At 43.4% G+C, this 20218-nt stretch overlaps 1 protein-coding gene across 6 annotated transcripts in view; it reads left to right on the forward strand.

Annotated features, from left to right (window-relative positions):
- Window positions 1-20218, forward strand: part of OSBPL5 (oxysterol binding protein like 5) — a 1218591-nt gene that overhangs the window by 659386 nt on the left and 538987 nt on the right. For all 6 annotated transcript variants that reach the window (XM_085644727.1, XM_085644725.1, XM_085644728.1 and 3 more), the window contains one exon: window positions 4671-4827. In XM_085644727.1, coding sequence (XP_085500853.1) covers window positions 4671-4827 — 157 coding nt within the window. The remainder of the gene's footprint in view (window positions 1-4670; window positions 4828-20218) is intronic.

Below are 20218 nucleotides of genomic sequence, written 5' to 3' on the forward strand. Positions count from 1 at the left end.
AAGCGGGGCAGGCTGCGACCAGGACTATACATCAACCCACATGGGTATGAAATGTGACTATTTAAAGAGAAGAAACGCAAGCCCACTGGGGATTATTTCGTGCACTACAATCACCAGAAGGCCGTGGTGACGGCCACGCCCACTGTGGCAGGTGATTTAATCAACGTTTTGCACGTGGAACTTTGCTTTCACTCTTCACAAGCGCCACTGAAGAAGAGATCAGGAATCTTGAAACGCGTATGGCGGAGGATGAACTTTTGTTTGTATCCTGGGAGTTCGCCTGCTTGCACAGTGCCAATAAATGAGGGGAACTTTACTTTCTGTCTGAGGCTGCACTCCTTTGGGGCTTTCCTGTTTCGTTGGATATATACGGCTGTTGCCCAGCCGCGGAGTGATGCCCATCGCCTGAGTGCGGACCCGCGCTGGCCTCACGATGTAGCTGGCAAGAACGGGAGACAGGCAGCTCGGCGCCATTGACAGGGTGGTGCCGTTCTGATGTTCCATTGTGCTCTGACAAAGCGGGGCAGGCTGCGACCAGGACTATACATCAACCCACATGGGTATGAAATGTGACTATTTAAAGAGAAGAAACGCAAGCCCACTGGGGATTATTTCGTGCACTACAATCACCAGAAGGCCGTGGTGACGGCCACGCCCACTGTGGCAGGTGATTTAATCAACGTTTTGCACGTGGAACTTTGCTTTCACTCTTCACAAGCGCCACTGAAGAAGAGATCAGGAATCTTGAAACGCGTATGGCGGAGGATGAACTTTTGTTTGTATCCTGGGAGTTCGCCTGCTTGCACAGTGCCAATAAATGAGGGGAACTTTACTTTCTGTCTGAGGCTGCACTCCTTTGGGGCTTTCCTGTTTCGTTGGATATATACGGCTGTTGCCCAGCCGCGGAGTGATGCCCATCGCCTGAGTGCGGACCCGCGCTGGCCTCACGATGTAGCTGGCAAGAACGGGAGACAGGCAGCTCGGCGCCATTGACAGGGTGGTGCCGTTCTGATGTTCCATTGTGCTCTGACAAAGCGGGGCAGGCTGCGACCAGGACTATACATCAACCCACATGGGTATGAAATGTGACTATTTAAAGAGAAGAAACGCAAGCCCACTGGGGATTATTTCGTGCACTACAATCACCAGAAGGCCGTGGTGACGGCCACGCCCACTGTGGCAGGTGATTTAATCAACGTTTTGCACGTGGAACTTTGCTTTCACTCTTCACAAGCGCCACTGAAGAAGAGATCAGGAATCTTGAAACGCGTATGGCGGAGGATGAACTTTTGTTTGTATCCTGGGAGTTCGCCTGCTTGCACAGTGCCAATAAATGAGGGGAACTTTACTTTCTGTCTGAGGCTGCACTCCTTTGGGGCTTTCCTGTTTCGTTGGATATATATATATATATATATATATATATATATATATATATATACATATATTACCTACTGGCGGTCGCCAGTAGATAGTTATAGTTAGGACCGTGTTTCCATAGGAAATCTCAAAATTCTATTTTGAATAACTTTGGCGCCGGTTGACGAATCTTCGCGAAATTTTCAAATCTAATGGGGCGCTCCGCTCAGCTCCTACCCTGAAAGTCTCGGGGTGATTCGTCAAGCGGGGGCCGAGAAAAAAGGGGGGTCCCAAAACGCTTTTTCCCCATGCATTTTTTCTATAGGACCTTTAGTTGAAGGTACAGCCCGAACGGCTGAACAGAATTACTTGAAATTTGGCAGAGAGGTATTCCTCAGGTCAGGGAAATGCCTTTTGCAGGTCTGGTGTCAATCTGTTCAGTATTTCCTGAGAAAATAGCATTTAAAAGCATATAAATATCTATACGCGCGCACCGTGCGCGCACGGTGCCGTGCGCGAGCGAAATTCTGATTGGTTGTTAGATGTCAGTCAACATTCGAATCGGTCGAAATCAGGAAGTGTCGGCCGCCATTTTGTCTCTCGCACTGAAAAGGAAAGGGGGAAAAAAGGGGGAAAACGTGAAAAGGGGGCAGGGGGCAGGGAAGAGAGTTCCTGACCCCCTAGCCTTTGTCAGGGGGTCACAGAAGGACCCCCATGGTTGAAATAAACATTTTATTTTTTTTATAAAAATCGCGGGGTGCACGCATGTTGCATGGTGCGTGCAGCGCACCGTGTGCCCAACACGTGCGCACGGTGCGTGCAGCGCACCGTGCGCCCAAAGCGCACGCACGGTGCGCGCACGGTGAAAAACCTTAAAAAAATATATACATTAATAAATACATAACTTAGCATTTAAAAAAACCGTACAAATTCACTTAAAAAACCATAAGTTTCACACACGTTATAGTTAGGAATTAGCATTTAAAAAACCTTGCAAATTCACTTAAAAAACCATAGGTTTCCCACAGGTTATAGTTAGGTGGACATTTCACTCGTAAAAAACCAATGAAATTCCCCCGTTATAGTTAGTTCAGATAACTATAACTCTCGCGACCGCCACTCTATCACAAGGATGATGTAATCAGTGATGTCATGAGTGATGCCACTGACCATGTCATGAGTGATGTAATATGTGACGTCATGAGCAGTGGATTGCGGGCGCGCGAGTTATAGTTATCTGAACTAACTATAAAGGGGGAATTTCATTGTTTTTTTACGAATGAAATGTCCACCTAACTATAACCTGTGTGAAACCTATGGTTTTTTTAAGTGAATATATATATATATATATATACACACACACAGATATAGGGCCTCATTACAAGTCCACAGACTGCCAGACTCGTGGGACGCGGAGGTGGCAGTCTTCCGACCTCCCTATTACGACTAGAGAACCCTGGTGGAGGCTCGGCGGTCTTGAGGCCGCCATATGCTTAGCAGGACCACCACGGTACCTCTAAGCAAATTACAAGATTCCTCTCTGACACGGTTTTCATGACAGTAAGCTGGCCATGAAAACTGATGCAAAAAGAACTATTGATGGACAGAATACAAAACCATGTCATACATTCACCCCAGTACAGAGATCTGGGCCTAAATCCATCGTTTTTTTGCTCACCATGCATTCCAGTTTGGATTCAGCCATATGCAAATCAGTCTTGACCCTGTGCCCTATGGGAACAGTCCAGCCCGAACTGCCAGGCCAGGTCCTCCCTGGACTGGAAACAAGCATCCTAGGACCGGTGTCAGGGTTTCACCTCTCTTCAGCTAGGATAGCTTGATTCCAGTGGCATGGACTCACGTCTGAGCATACCGGTCCCACTCGGGGTGACAAATGCAAAAAGAACTATTGATGGACAGAATGCAGAGCAATGTCATACATTCACCCCAGTACAGAGATCTGGGTCTAAATCCATCATTTTTTTGCTCACCATGCCATTCCAGTTTGGACCCAGCCATATGCAAATCAGTCTTGACCCTGTGCCCTATGGAAGCAGTCCAGCCCGAACTGCCAGGCCAGGTCCTCCCTGGACTGGAATCAAGCATCCTAGGACCGGTTTCGGGGTTACACCCCTCTTCAGCTAGGATAGCTTGATTCCAGTGGCATAGAGAACACGGGACTCACGTCTGAGCATACGAGGCAGAGAGGAAACAAAGGGGGTCTCTACAGGGCCCCCTGTTTCCTCAGGGCCATGGGGTGCATGCAGAGGGGCACATGGTGTACCTGCGTGCCATTGACTGCAGCAGTCCATGCCGTGCAGGTATTGATTTTGACGTTCCCATTGCGGTGCCTATTTCGTAGGCACCGCCCTGGGAGCACCAAAGAACCGGCTGCCAAACAGGAAAAAACGTATAATCTGGCAGGCGTTTCAACCATTGGTTAGGTGGAACGGGAGCAGGGAGGTTGTGCTCCCGTTCTGCCAAGCAAGTAATGAGGTCCATAGATATATACATACACACATAGTCTGATTTAAAAATGTTAAACAAACAATGCTGCTTTGCAAATTAATGTATCTTGCAAGGTGCAGTGTCTGCTTGTTTTATGTCATCTCCTAGCACCTTCAACCGCTGTGGTATTGGGGCCCAAAGGGGGAAGGGGCTGGGGGCGTCAGGGCAAATAGAGCTGGCCCCTTCCTAGCGACACAAGTGTATTTCACACTTATGTGCCCTGTCCAGTGACCCATTAGGGTGCTATTGAGCATTTTCACGTTTTTCTTATTAGGATGTCAAAGATCCGCAGTGTGTGGACACATTAAGGTTGTGTAATCAACCATGTTTTCCAGCATTGCTTGTTCCTCTCCCTCCTGAGAAGCCTTGATTCTTCACACAACTCCTCTTTCCTGAATTTGTATTTTACAATAAATATATTTTTTCAAAGAAAAACGTTGCAACAAATCACAATCCCTCTGTGTAACTCGTATTGCTACCTCTCGCCACGCAGAGCACTATAATCCATCAATACCCTTCTCCCCCTTCCTGTGACAGTCCCGCTCCCGCCATTAGGGTGAGCGCGAGCACCATGCGGGTGATGATTAGAAGCACACGTGGTGTCCATGTATAGATCTTCCCAGAGAAACATCCGAGTTCACAAGCTGACCTTTAGTTCTTCCGCAGGGTCTGTGCTTTCTCTGCCACCGCTTGAGCATTTCTTTGGGAATGTATAGGCTCTCCGTTAACCTTCTATGAAATAGCTTGGGGAGGGGGATTGATGTACTAGAATAAATCATTAACTCATTTCTTGTCCTCTGTTTCAGAAAACCCCCACAGCTCACACAATGAAGGAGGAGAATGTTCTTCGCCGCAGGTTCTCGCTATGTCCAACAGCGTCCACTCCTCAGAAGGCCGTCCCTCGTAAGCTGACGCGGAATTTATCCTTTGGAACCGACCAGGATATATATCCACTCAGTCCAGGTCAGTGGGAAGGATCCTTGAAGCATCCTTAGCAGCCAGTCGATTCCAGCTTGAGGCCCATCCATGGCACTGCAGGCCAGGGCTTTGTACAGTAACAGCTAGAAATATTCTCCACCTTTTGAGGGAGTTGTAACAAAACAGAGTTACGTTTTTTAACATTATCCAGTGGTGTATAGTGCAGTTCACCAATTACGCATATTCTCTCGATTCTATTGGGCATCTCACCTGCAGCAAATCCTGCCGGTCATGCTGCAACGACTGTATTGCCGGTGCGGTGTGTATACCGCACGCCTTGCTCATACACCTCCGTTGCTAGTACACTCCTTGCTTTGCTTGTTATGTAGTGAGTGATGTAGTGAGTGCTGTCAACCTAGCTTGCAGTGTGCCGCAACAGAGGATATAAAGCTCTGCTATATTGTTAGGAGAACGAACATCCAGGGCAGCGAGCACCTGCGGACGGAGAGGTCGCAGTTGATGTGCACGGATCTCCAGATGGCTTGTAGGTGAGAGGGCTTGTGGCACTCAAGGGCTAGACTGGGGTTTAAAGCCTGTAAGACGAGGCAGATCTTCCTCAGCGAAAGATCTATCATACATTTGATGCAATATGTGCGATAGACAGTTCCAGAGAAGATAACATGGTGTTAGGTGACCGCAAACAACATCAGAGTAGATGCTCCTACTAGGTGAGTGTTTATGTGTGGTTCACAATGTGTTTTTGGCTTACTTTCTAATGAACATATGGTACAACTGAAGCAGAGAGCCATTAAAATCGATGTGTCATGAGTGTGATGCACTCCTAGAATCTGATGTAGGACATTGGTCTTGCTGGTTGGTGCCTTTTGGACTCAGGCATGCACACCAGGTTCTCCAAGTACTGTGTAAGTGTTTTAGTCATGTGCCTTGGCAATTCAAGCGAATTGTTTAGCATTGCCTTGTAGTGACTTTTTTTTTATAAAGAAAGGGAATTGGAACCCAATGAACTGCGGAGATTTGTAAGCAAATAATGAGGTGGGACCTAACAAGTCAGACAGAGTTTTTAATAAGCCTCTGAAGGCTTACTAAACTCTCTTTAATGTGGATGTATTGAGTAATTCTTCACCCTGCATTTCTTCCCATGTCCCTAAAGGGCTCTTTCTTTAATGTTAAGATTCATCCTGTCAGCTCTTAAAGAATACCCCGAATTGAGACCTTGGAGCAGTGTGCAGCCGCTCCCCTGATATCTTTAAAAACACCACTGCTCTGTGGGGGCTTGCCCCTCACACAACAGAGTTTTAAAATAAGGGGCTTATGGTTAGACTCTGGTGGGTTCACATCTACCACCAAATTTCCACAAAAGCTTAAATAGTTTGCTGAATTGTCACAAGAGACAAAACAATATTAACTTGTGGCTGAGCATACCTTTACGTTCCTGATAGTGTTTAACTGTGCATCATTCTGGTGTTCCTTTTACCTCCCGAAGGCTACAGTTCCTTGATAAGATATCTCTCAGACATTTTACCTGGTCACAATAAGTCAGGACTGCCATATGTAATGTACAAAGTATTTTTCCCACAGAATCTTTACAGTGGCGGAGCCTTTCTGGTCCTTTGCTGGGTGGGTTTGTGCATGGGGTCTAAAATCGTCTGTCTCTATCAGCACATTTGCAATGCGTCTTTTGTCTAATACGGAATGCAAGCCTCTCGCGCACTGTGGAGGCTGAATGTTGTAGGCAGAGAGAGCATCTTGCTGCCAGAGGGATCCAAGTTGTTGGTTTTAAAAACATAAGTGAACATGGTGCATTCTAGTGTATTCTTTTCCGCACAGAGGTAAACATATTTATTTATGGTACACTAGAAAGGTAAATATTTGATTTTTCCCCCTGAGTATTACTTGTATGAAACTAAAAGGGACTCACTGTCAAAAACGCTTAGTTGTGCTGTCCTATCTTCTTCTTGATAGAACAGATCTCCCAGGCCTCTGAATATTGCATCTACATGCATATGGAAGGGTTGACTTGGAACTCAAAGGCTATCAATGGTGTAATCAGTGGCCACTCTTTGAATGATGTTTTGAAATGATGACCGCAGGCAATGGGGTCTCGGTTGCTGGGTTTCCAAGTGATTTTATGGTATGCTGGGTTCTGAGAAGGCTGTTTTGAGGTGAGGAGAGCTGCCTGCCTGGCCATTAAAGCAAACGCTGTGTCTGTGTGTCATCCACAGGGCATGGTCTGTACTACCCAGATCGATATTTATTGATATTGAACTTTCTTGACAACCTTATTAAGGTTGGATCAAACCCAACTATAACATTGTTTCACTCTTAAGTTTGGAACTTGAAACTTCGAGGATTGGTGTTGCCAGATTTTGAGGGTTATTATGTGGCTTTCCAGATGCTACCTGGTGAAGCGGTTTGAGGATTTGCCTCAACGGGAGAACTCTCTTATGGCTGGATGGCACCAAATTGGGCTTTTTACATCTCATAATTGAGCCTCAAATGTTGCAGTTTATTGTTCGCAGAGAACTCAGCCCTGGGACTTTGCCATTTACATCCTTGATGTCCGTGGGATGGTTGATAGGAGGTAAGAGAGTAAAAAGAAGGGTACTTTTCGTGACCTAGGCATCATTATAAAATCTGCTTCACTTTCATAAGCTGCAGAGGTGTCTTGGGATGGCTAGAGGGTACAATTGAAATACGTTGTTTAATGTTTGATGAAGCTGAAATCCAATTTGGATCCTGAGCAGGTAAATTTGTGGTGTATGCCAGGTTGGCTTCAGTGTCCTGTCTTTCCTGGAAGAGACCACTAAATTCTATTACTATGACTGACTTCACTCATTTACAAAAAGGCCCAAAGCAGACTCAAGACTTTATAAATTGCTCTGATGGATCTGCCTAAGGCGCTACTCTAGATTAGAAGAAAATGGGAGTGAAAGATTGGGAAGTGGATACCGGACGCACCTGTACAAGATGCTCATCTATAATAAGAGGGTGCCCACTACAACATGATTGTAGTGTAGACAATATAACTTCTTTCACAAATGTTATGTCTTCCCTATGATCATGCGTAGGATCTACCCATATTGTACGGATCAGTGCCCTCTTGCCATGGTGGAAGTTGCAGCATTAGTACAAATGATAAGGACTTGTTCGTTTTTGATGACATTTTGTTAATGTGTGATAGTACAAATACTTGGGAAGTTTGATAGATCTGAACTTAAAACAGTGTGTCCTCGGCCTACACCCAATACCAAAAAAAAGGAAAAGATTTATTATAAATGGGTGGGTCTGTCTCTCCTAATTGCGAAGAGACATATTAATATACATTTAGGGCAGAGGACTGGCCTTGTCTTCGACGGATGTTGCCGGAGTAGATACCCATGACTCCTGTTAGGGCGGATGATAGATAAATGGAAGATTTGCGTGACTGTAGAGTAATAGTTGATACTTTTGATGATTATAGAGAAGCAATGACTCCCTCTCACAGTAGCAGAACTATAAAGTTTGCACCCTCACACTCCCAGCTGATACCAGTATGAGGGATACCTATGTATGACTCTTAACTCAATGGCTATGTTGAAAATAACCACACACTCAACCTTGGACACTAGCTAGTATAAAGATATTCTTCTTTATCTTGAAATGCCGTTGACTGCCACAGAACGGTATTTGTTTGTCTGTTTGTCATCAATAAATAAATTGTTTAAAAAGAAGAAGGGGCAGAACTGGAAAGTTGACAAAGAAAATAATAAATTAAGATAAAAAGAATGGCTAGATGAGCTGAATGGAAAGCTTCATAAGAGGAACGAAGGTGATTAAGAGTAAAGAACACAAATATAAACACAATGACCAGAGACATAGCCAGACTCTGAATGTTGCAGTTAAAAACGTGAAAAATTACATGCAGATGATATTGCTGGATCCAATGTGTAAGGCATACCTCGTTAGTTCCAATGCTTCTGAAATAATACAGAGGGTTAATATACCACTCTCAAAGATCTGTGTTGCCTACAGGTCAGCAAATTATGAGTACATGCACTTACTGAGATCTATGATATTCTTGGACGTCACATAGTGAAAGCCACTTAGTAAAGCTCAGTAACTTTAAGCCACTGCAGAAACAAAAATGTATAAATTAACCTATGAGTTATCGGTTCCAACAGTATTGAATTAGATTGGTCAGCTAAAGCACTTACCGCAAGGATCTGTTTGTAACTTATTAACAGATTTCAGTTCAATTTGAATACTTACACACTTAAACCAATATAGTTTCCCATTTGCCAACATATGCGTTTATCGATGTTGGGAGTATAAGCCTTCCAGTTCTGTACTAACAGTGTACGCTGGATACCAAATGTCTTTTCATAAAGAGTGAAAATTGTAAGAAATTGAACGATTTACTTCTAAAATTCAACTTTGTTGCACCAAAGGCTTGGTCAAACATTGACCACATGGCCCTGTTTGTACTACATGGTCCTACTCAAACCGAGGGCCCTCTGTTAATTCTACCCACAAGGCTCCTTTGCATTTAATTTGCCAGTTGACAGAAAGTAACATAGTCTCTCAGATACCCCTGTCACAGTGTGCTGCGTCCAAAACAGCACATGAGAGGTAAGTGCAAAGCAAGTGTCACTCTACCATGTTGCTCAGTAGAAAGAAGTCCCACAGCGCACACAAGTCACGGTTCACAGAGTATAGTGCTTTACATAAAGGGGAAGCGTTATAGACATTGGCCTGTAGAAAGTATGAATAGTGTTTTACAAAGTGAACATTGCGGATACTGCTAACTAAGACACTACGGATACTAGCCTGAGTACACTGCTTTTAAATACTGGAGTCTAGATAATGGCCTGGCTTTGTTACTAGAGATGATGTGATATAATGACTGCTGCCCATGGATAGTTCATTACATAAAGTAACATTGGAGACACCGGCCTGAGGATGGGACATTTTGGATACAGGATAAAGGATGGTGATGTAAGAACTGTGTCTATCTGCTGAGAATAGTGCTTTACATATTGGGCTTTGTAGAAACTGACTTGACTGTAGAACTCTACTTCCTGGCGTAACTTTCATATCTCATCAGTTCTCCTTCAGACATGCCTATAACATCAATTGCTGTCTAGCCTATACTTTGATACATTGTGCAGTAAAATGCATAGGTTGGGCCCATTTTCCAAGTTCTGCTTGTGGCTGAATGCAATACCCCAAAAACCATCTGGAAAGGAGCGTGCTTGTTTGATACACTCACTTTCAAAGAGTTGATTATCATAAGCCCTATTAAATATTGAGAAGCACTAAGCCACGCCATTGAGCAATACCTTGGGAATATTTCTCCAGCTTATTGTTAGGGACCCCAGCACGTTGATAAACCCTATACAATTTTTAGAAAGCATCACAATATTGACCTCTGAAGTTATTGACAGTACCATGAAATATTGGTGTGGGTACAGTTTGTATATTTGCACCATTCTAGCATATGATGGCAACAATTCTGATGGCACTGTACTATCAAGCAAAGGAATTCTGACAGCGTATTCACAGGATCAGGAACATTCACAGAGGATGTTTCAATTTAAATCTAAAGTCAAGGAACAATGCTGGCCACCATCCATGATGATGGCATTCCACATGGGATCTGAGCTGCAGAGCCTTTTCTTGGATGCCCATCGACTGCAGACAGTGTGAATGACCATGGTGGAGACAAGCAATAAAAAGAGAAGGCGTAGTGTCCTCATCAGCACAGAGAGGGTTATTTGGGCCCCTCTGACACACTGAAGAAACCCTCTTGTCTCTTCACCCTGGCTATTTGGTGAGAGTAATAATGCCGGAGGCAGCAGTGCCAGCATCATGTGTGGACATTTGTTGTGGGGTCCCGCTAGAGAGTGATATAACCTGCATGAGTCGGACAGGGCCAAGAAAGGTGGGGAGCTAAGGAGATTCTAGCAGTAAACCAGTGCCAGAGGAGGAAATGGTGATGGGTAGGCCTGTAAACAGAGGAGGGAAAGTTGGGAGGACATCACATTTCTTGCAAACTTAGGCTTTCTGTTATGCTGATCTTATCTCGTATTTCCTCTTGAACGAATGGATGGAGAGCCTGGATCTCATGAGGCCACCATTTCTTGTGGGTTTTAACCAGATTGCTGTTAAAGCGGTAGCCATCAATGACAGTGTTTTATGTCGGAGCAAAGGCACTGAAAAGAAAAGAAATCCTAACAAAGAGTTCTTCATGCCAAAGGAGTCACCCTCTCGCAAAAGACAGAAAAATCGTACTCCTGATCGACGTCACATTAGGATCATTGTGGAGCTTAGGGGGAGAGGACTCTGCCGGCATCAATGAGCACCCTGAATAATGATTGGGCAGCTAAAACAGGGGTTGTCTCCATAGCACCACGCCCTGTGAAGATACAGCTAGCGAGATTCACTGAGACCATGTTGGGATTTGACCAAACGCTGTAGTTGTTTGTTGGAGACCCCATATTACCAGTACAATTGTACATACATGCAACATACAAATACAGTATAGAGTGGATTTTTGGGCAACTCCCTCAGTGTTTGACTGTTGGCATATTGTAACTCTTGTCATTGATTTGATGGGCTGTCTTTAAAGCCATAATATTACATAGAAAATGTCATGGCTTTGTCATTTTTTGTATTGGCTTTTGTTATAGGGTCGGGCTTTAAGATGTGTCCTCTCTAAATCTTTCCTTTATTCCCTAGATTGTTCTATTCCCCCTCACTGTCTTTTTGCCTCTCTGATCAAGATGTGGCCAGCTGTTTTCTGCTGTCACCCACTGCAGCCCGCCACTGAGCATACCTATGCCATTACCAAAGCTTGTTGAATTGAGCCGCAGCCATTGGCGGAGCCAATAGCATCATCCAGACCTATAGCATGAAAAAATAAAATTCAAGATGTAATTAAGCATGCATATGCATGTGCAGTTGGAGTCTTGTAATGGCTTTTGTTATTCTTATGAAAAAGCATTGCAATATGGCCACTGTTGATGTGCGTGTATGTACTGCAGCCATCTTGTAATGCTTTGTAATAAAGCATTAGAAAAACCATTACAAGGTGAGCCCTGCGTCTGTGGTGATCTGGAAAAAAGTTAAATATCAGCAAAGCCCAGCAAAGCATTAGAAAAACCATTACAAGGTGAGCCCTGCGTCTGTGGTGATCTGGAAAAAAGTAAAATATCAGCAAAGCTCAGCAAAGCATTAGAAAAACCATTACAAGATGAGCCCTGCGTCTGTGGTGATCTGGAAAAAAGTAAAATATCAGCAAAGCTCAGCAAAGCATTAGAAAAACCATTACAAGATGAGCCCTGCGTCTGTGGTGATCTGGAAAAAAGTAAAATATCAGCAAAGTCAATAAGTTGGAGCCTGGTATCAGAGGTGAGACCAACTGGCTTTGCTAATACCTGTTCATTTGTCTCAGCATATTAAAATGAACAGATAACAACACTTAGGGCCTCATGTAGGTAGCTAAATACCGGTCGGTAACGGACGAAGTTCGGTAAATATCCCGTTACTGACCGGTATTTAGCTATTTGAGATGTAGGAGGCATAATTCAGGATTCGGTAAATACCGAAACCTGAATGTAGGGAGCACTCTAAAGAGTGAAAATTAGTATTAAGAATTCGTTATTTACCACCAAATACAGGTTAGTGATAAATAACGAATACCTTGCAAAACGTAATATTTTGCAGATTTAAGAGTGCCATGTGGCAGACATACATGCCCTTAGGGCATGTATGTGCGCCACATGTGCACACATGCAAGATTCAGGGGTGCAACAGGGTGTCAATGTGACACCCTGCCACCCTTGAATATGCTCCCCCCATTACTGAATCGGTATTTACCGAATCAGTAATGGTAACTGGCTTCCCATTGATTCCTATGGGCCTCCAGGCCCATAGGAATGAATGGGAAGGGATGCATTATTACCGATTCGGTAAATACCGATTCTTAAATACCGATATTTACCGAATCGGTAATAATTACCGATTGGTTACCTACATTACATTTACCGATTCATAAATACCGAATCGGTAACATTCGGTATTTATGAATCGGTAAATGTGATGCTACCTACATATGGCCCTTAGTATGTTCTTTTTTCCCATTTTTGACAAAATGACTCCCCATTCCATGGTGCCCTGTTCTAGACCATCAAATAATCTTCATTCGACAAATGATTAAAGGCTGTGTGTCAATATGTGTTACTCATGATGATTTGTTTTGCAGTGGTTACTTAATTATTTACTTGATTCAAGTCCGCCAATTAATATAATCTCTTGTTATGGTAAAAGCAACTAATATAAAGTACCTAAATGTCTTCTGAAAACAACCAAGTTTTAAGTATTTCCATCCATTCACTACAAAAATGAGTGCAAAGTGTCACAAATTCTGTAATATCAAAGACGTGGGTCAGTTCTGAACTGCTTTATACTTTGAAGGAATTGCATGAATGTTATAGTCAATCATTTTTAGGATCAGTAGGATTCTGCTAGATTTTAAATCAAGCATGAATTGAACAGGTTAATAAAGCTATGTATGACTACTGACAAAGAGAAGTTCCCTGATTGTAAATATTTAGCAGATCAGCCGTTTACTGAACCAAAGACCACACAGATGTCAGCTGTAAAATTCACCAATGGATGAACAATGTAGGTAGTTCTCAATTAGGCAGAGCTATACTTTGCTTAATTGAGAACTACCTAGATTAATCTTTGAAGGGGCGAGTCTTCAACTCTTTCCAAAACTAGAGCAGCTTTGGAGCTGTCTTGATGGATGCGGGGATATTGTTCCAGATCCTGCATGCATAGATGAAAAAGGCTTGTGTGTTGTTTTTTTTCTTTTTTACACTTCTTATTCTGCAGTTCAATTGTGTCCTGGATGTAGATGTGCCGCCAACCACCCGAGATGGTGAGCTTGTCTGCAAGATAAGCATGGGGCTTGGTCTGTTGGCTTTGTATTTGATGCAGCTGTTGTGGGCTGGCAGGGAAGTTAATGGAGTTCCATCTGGATGGGGGTGTTGTGATCATATTTCTTCAGCCCTGGATGAGACGTGCTGCAGTGTGTAGGATGCCCCTGGTAGAGGAGAGTTTTGAGACTCTGAGGCCATGAACTAGGGCATTACCACCATTCAGATGTGAATACAATGGCTTAAACAGCAGTTCTGAAGTTGCTTTAAGGAAAAAAAGGTGTTGACTTTCTTCAGAAGAGAGAGAGCTAGTATCGGGCCATCTTTGTTATTTCTTGAGGGTGAGGTTGGTGTCCAGGGTGAATCCAAGTGACGTGGCATTTGATTAAAGTTCTCAAGATATACACCATTGAGCCATTTGTACTGAATCTCTTTTGTTGAAAAAAATAGAAAGTGCACCAGAAATAAGTCCAATTCCAATATGAGTTTTAAATTAGCTCCTGTATTCCTTTCTCCAAAATAGAAAATGATAAAATCCAATCAACACGTTTCGTTCCAATGCTTGGAACTTCATCAGGGCTTTGAGCCGTGTAAGGCGATGTGTTTAGTGCAATGGTCAATATTGCATCTGTAATATTTCATAAAGATTTCTCCATAATTGGTCATGAGATAATATATTGAATTATCGTAAGTACCAGACAAGTTTATCGAATCCTAAATTTATTTTCTTAGTAAGTCTTTGTATCCCATATAGACTGTGGTCTGGTTTGTAAACCGCGTTGGCTGGATTTTAACATTTTCTATTTTGGAGAACATAAAGGAGATAATTTATTCATATTGGAATTGGACTTCTTTTTGGTGCACCTTCTATTTTTTTCATAAGTCTTTGGATCTGCTGGACAGTAGCACCAAACAGTGGCAGGTGCTGAAAGATTTGTGCACAGGACATTCTACTCATTTGGATTGGTGACTTAGATGAAGACTGTATAGTCCGCCGCTGGTTCTTTTGGCTTCATGAATCTCTTTTGTTGGTCTTTGCAAAAAATAGAAATTCTGCATTGGTTGGGTTGCGCTTCAGATAGTCACTCGGCATCCAGGTCTGGATGCTGTGCAAGCATTGCTTAATGCATTGGATATCTGAAGAAGAGTAGCAAGTAGAGTTGTTTCTCATCTGCATATTGGTGAATCTTGATTTAATGTGATTTCTCTTAGTAAAGCACCAAGAAGATCCTTATAAAGATGCAAGATGTCAGGAAATAGTATGGAACGCCAAGGGACCCCACAGGTGTTAGGGATCTTTTGTGACCTAGATGTCACTGTGAAATGCAATAGGAGGAAAGACAAGCATCTGCAAAATATTGTGAGAGCTGGTCCCAAAACCTGGATAACAACCTAGCGAGCCAGTCCCCAAAGTGAGCTCGCCCAAACAAGGCAATGGTTGAAGTGGGATGACTTAAAGCGCCTTTCTGTATGTGTATGTTTTGTTTTGAGTGGGTTGTGGCGTGTGGTCGAATTGGAGCTGTCTGACACCTAAAGCTGACTATGGTCAGACCTAAAAGGGATGAAAGGTCCACAACAAAGCTTGCTGTGCTGGAACTGATGCAGTCACGGAATAAACTTCTCTTGCCACTGGAAGAAGGCAATGGATCACAAGTGAAATGATACATTGATTAGAAAAGGGTACATAAGCAAAGGACTGCTTATGCAAAGTAGAATTATACCTCCTTGGTGATTTCTCAACCATTATTCATTGAGAAGGATCCATGACATAAACAAACAATGCAAACTATACATGCAGCCAGGAAGCTGGGTCCAAAATTACAGAATGAAGGTAAAAAAGTGAAGCTCATTCACATCATATGTAATGATGCAGAAGGCATTTAACAAGTGACTGTTAAGGGGCATACAGACTTGTTTTACTGATTTTTAGGTCTCGACCTTGCTATCTCGTAAGCGATCGCAAAGCGAGACTATTGTAAAGGGGCTTTTCAAAGTGCTCCCAAAAGCGGATTGCATGGCTAGCACGCGCACAATCACGCGCATCGTGCCACCATGCAATCCGTTTGGGGAAGCGCTTCAGCCCACTGGCCACAGCCTCGGCATCATACTACTTCAAAGGGTCCGCTCCCCCGCCTGAAAGCTTTCTTATCTTTATGGGGCCATGTGTTTCAAACACATGGCCCCATAAAGACAACAAAGCTTTAACAACGGACGAAAGTGAAAGTGGACCGTGTTGTTGCTGGTGTTGGTGGTGGGACGCAGCCTGTGACACTTCATGATCCCTTGGTGAATGGCGTCTGGCGCTGAGAGGGCGGCGGGGAGGCAGACGGCGCTGTTGCTTGCTGTTCAGCAAGCCCGTGACTTTGATCTCCGGCTTCCGCTGTGCCTCCAAAGGGGGCACCCATTCAGGCCGCCACACACCCCTTTCTTGGAATAACTGAAATAGTTGGTGTTGCCCCGTCTTTTGCAACCCCCGTTACTCACACACACAAATACATACCCTTGTGTATGTGTATGCGTATCCGTGCGAGTGCATACATGGACACAAGCATGTGTGCAAATGCACCGCAAACATATACGCATCGCTATCACGCATACACACTGTGACACACACTCCACACACTCTCTCTCTCTTTCAGCCTTTCAAAACCCATCAGAGAGACTCCGGAGACAGATATTTCCTTCTCTTTTACACTCCAAGGGCTTGTTTGTAATGCAAATAGGCCAGTGCACATAAAGCGCTGTGGCTATCGTCAGGGGTGTTTCTTCAATCCATGGTACTGAGGGAAGCACTTTGCCTTTGGCACGCATCCTATTATGGACTGAGCACAGAGTCAAAGATGAGGGTATCAGAAATCGCATTGACTGTGCACCACAAAAGGGGGTGCACAGTTGGTGTGATCCCTGAGTGTCACCTGTATAGAGAAAGACGGACTGACCGATTAAAGCAGACTCTCCTTATTTCACTAATGCGCTGACCTGGGGATAGCGCGAGTTTGCTGCTACAGCACATTACTTGTAATAGGCTGCACTGACCTTGTGTGAGTCCAGGACACCTGTTGAAAGCTGTGCCCTGGGACAGAGGGGAACAGTGCACCCATTACGTAATACGGGCCCTGGTAACTGTGTGAGTGCGTCTGTGTGTGTACCTCCGTGCGTGTCTGTATGTGTGTTTGTATGTGTCTGTGTGTCTAGGTGCGAGTGTGTAAGTGTGTTTAGGTGTATGCGTGGTGCGTGTGTCTGCCTCTCTGAGTGTCTGTAAATGTGTCTGCTTGTGTGTCTGCGTGTCTAGATTCGAGTCTGTATCTGTGTATGAGTGTGTGTCTGGCTCTCTGAGTGTCTGTCATTGTGCCTGCCTGTGTGCTTATTGTGGATAGTCGTAATGCACCAACTGTGTAATCTAATGTCTTGAGTTTAAGCGCGAATGTTCCTTCTCAATTATTGTTCAAAATGCCTGCGCATCCTTTCTTTTGGTGTTGGGGCGGAGGAAATGTGGGTGAAGTGAGGCCCCCTGTGGTACTACTTTTGTTAATCACACGTGGGTTATTCACTCAGCGTGAAGACAATGAGAAAGGGGCCTGACTGGTGGTAGCATGTGATCAAATACAGAAAGCGCCCCCGGCTTTGAAGTGACTGGCTTAAGCACACAGGGGCATGGTGACGTCACAGACACTGGGGTGGAACTCCGTTTCAAGCAAGCATTGGCGAAGCCAATACGTCGGCCTGGCATTTTGAATCCTAACTAAAACATCTTAGAAAAACTGCTACAGTGAAAAAACTAAGAAAAAATCGATTACGTTCTCTATATAATGCAACTATGAGATAAAGCATTTAATGTTTGATGATTCAATGTACTTTTCAGTTGTAAGATTAGCCCTCGTGCACTACAATATAAACAATCCATAGGACTGACGCATGAGATGAGAGCACAAGATAAGAATCTGGGCGGAGCCAAACCCCACTCTATGTATATATTCAAAGTATTAGAGTTCTGGTACCGGTAGTTTCGCAGATACCTTCACTATCAAGACAGACCCTAAAAGCATTGATGAAGCCAATATATATGACTTGTGTATAGCGCACAACATGTAGCAACTCTTTCATTCACACATACAGACACAGATGTCACACAGTCACCGATCACATACAATGATCATAGAGCCATACATGCACTATGTGACAGACAGAAAAATGAAGAACTGATGGACGGTGTCAGATGGATAGATCCAAAACGGATGCTGGAGAGACGTAAGCTTATTCCGGAGCCCCAAGGCAGTGAAAATCACATTTGAGGTAGAGATAGAAGTGTAGGTTCAATACCCATTCAGTCCTTGGCCTCTGTTTGTTGCAATCACTCCTACTGGGTAAAAGAATATTTCAGTCTATGTGCCTATTCCATTATTTAAAGTCTTTGGAAAAATCACCTGTGGGTAACTGCAGTGCACTCGGCATGCTAATTTCATCCATAATACCTACATTTATTAAGTACTAACTCGTGTCACGTTTATGTTTGACAAATTGCTCCATGTATGCCAAGCAAATTAATTAAATCCTCGGCTTTCGTTGCACAGTTAGTTAACTTGAAGCAAGATATAAACTCCCAGATGTAATATTTTGTTAAGATTTGGTAACTGAACGTACAAGACTAGAGACGTGTTTTACGTAGAGTAATCTGACGACGTTTGCTACACTGAGCTCTGCACATATTAATTGGATCAGATTTAATATTCCAGAAAATATTCCTTTTGTTTTTATGATGATGACCCTTCGACTTATTTGCCCTTTACTCCTTTCGAAGAAATTGCTTTGTTCTTGACCACGTAGGGTGTGAGTTCTGTCCCGGGGATTGCAAACGAAAGCGATTGTTGTTGAGGATGACCAATCGCAGCATTGCAAAGTGCTGAAGGTCTTACAAGTCAACAGAAAGTCTGATTTCATCCCGCCAGTTTGTCTTCTGTATCGTGACAAGTAATTAGCATTTTTAATGACATGGCACGGATCGTTGTCACGCCTCACTAATGAAAAAGCAATAAACGATACAAAAATCACACTAAACGTAACATTGCACTAACACCTAACTCATTTTTTTTCATGGTATACTAAAGTCGTGGGGTGACAACTGAGGTGTCTAATATGGCTTCTTTCATCTACTGAAACGGCCTGAAAGGGTGCTCCCCTGTGGAAAAATGGCTTTCTAAAGCTTGCAAACGCATCTTCACAGACAGCAGATCACTGGATGGAGTCACAGGTGCTAGCCCTTCTCACCAGGTGTGGTTTAGCATGTATTTAGTTGCCCTGCCCTTCTCAAAAGTCCATCACTGAGGGAATTAGCTTAGTAGATGGGCAGTAATGTTTTTCACTGTTCTTTTCTTTTTTTTTTACTTCTATGTTTACAGACTTCCTTCTGGCATGAATCTCATAATCGTACGTCGAAGTTTAACAAGGGATTCTCACAACAGTTCGTATTTCTAGACATCCCCTAAATCACAATTCATGAAGACATCAAAATAATAATTTACAATATTCAAAACAAGGATTGGCATAGCCAATATGTCTCGCCTTTGGGACCTTATAAGTGATTAGCCGTGCAACAGTTGATGTTGTTGCACCAAGGATATTGTGCTGCATAACTAAATACTTAGAAGGTCCCAAAGGCGAGACCTATTGGCTATGCCAATGCTTGTTTAAAAGGTGACCTTTTCAATCTGTTTCTGGTAGAATGGACACCGTTTAATTCAGTTGAGAAATGTTTTGTTTAGACAAAGCGGAGAGAAATAGGCAGGCGTGGCGCCGTAATGACACTTTACTTCTGTTTATGATCTAAACCTTGCGTAAGAACAATGACAGGAATTGCATAACTTGTTGCCAAGTAAGCTCCATGAAGTCTACAGAGAAGTGAATTGGTTCAACAGTATAATACACCAGAGTAAACAAAGAGATCCAACATAGACAGTGCCTTAAAGGTCTCATTCATCATTAAATAAAACACAGAGACCAGCAAAGGAAGTCAATGCTTGCTATTAATAGTGCTTTTGTTGCAGTGAAAGTGATGCACTCAAATAACTAAAAAACAAACGTTAACGTAATGTAATAGTTAGGTGAAATGTTCAGTAACAATGTAAAATTTTAATCTCTAAAAACCACAGAAATTCACCAGTTATAGTTATCCCAAGTAACTATGAATCGTGCCCTAAAGTAACTATAACTCACGCCCCCACCAAGTACAAGTTTTTCATTGCAAATGTTGCATTGATATCAATGATGTCATAGAGGATGCAATGAGTGATGTAATATGTGAGGTAGTTAGAAGTGCATGATGAAGGCAGAAGTTTTAGTTGCCTTCGGGCATGAGTCATAGTTGCTTGAGAGGGGAGGTGGGGCACATTGTCCCCCTTTCAAGCCTTATTAGGTCCTAGGGACCCCATCTACTAGGGCCTTTTTTTAAAGGGAAGCCATATGGTCCCCATCCCCAAGCTTCATTAGGCCCTGGAGAC

The sequence above is a fragment of the Triturus cristatus genome, chromosome 3_1 (assembly GCF_964204655.1).
Source record: "Triturus cristatus chromosome 3_1, aTriCri1.1, whole genome shotgun sequence".
NCBI lineage: Eukaryota > Metazoa > Chordata > Amphibia > Caudata > Salamandridae > Triturus > Triturus cristatus.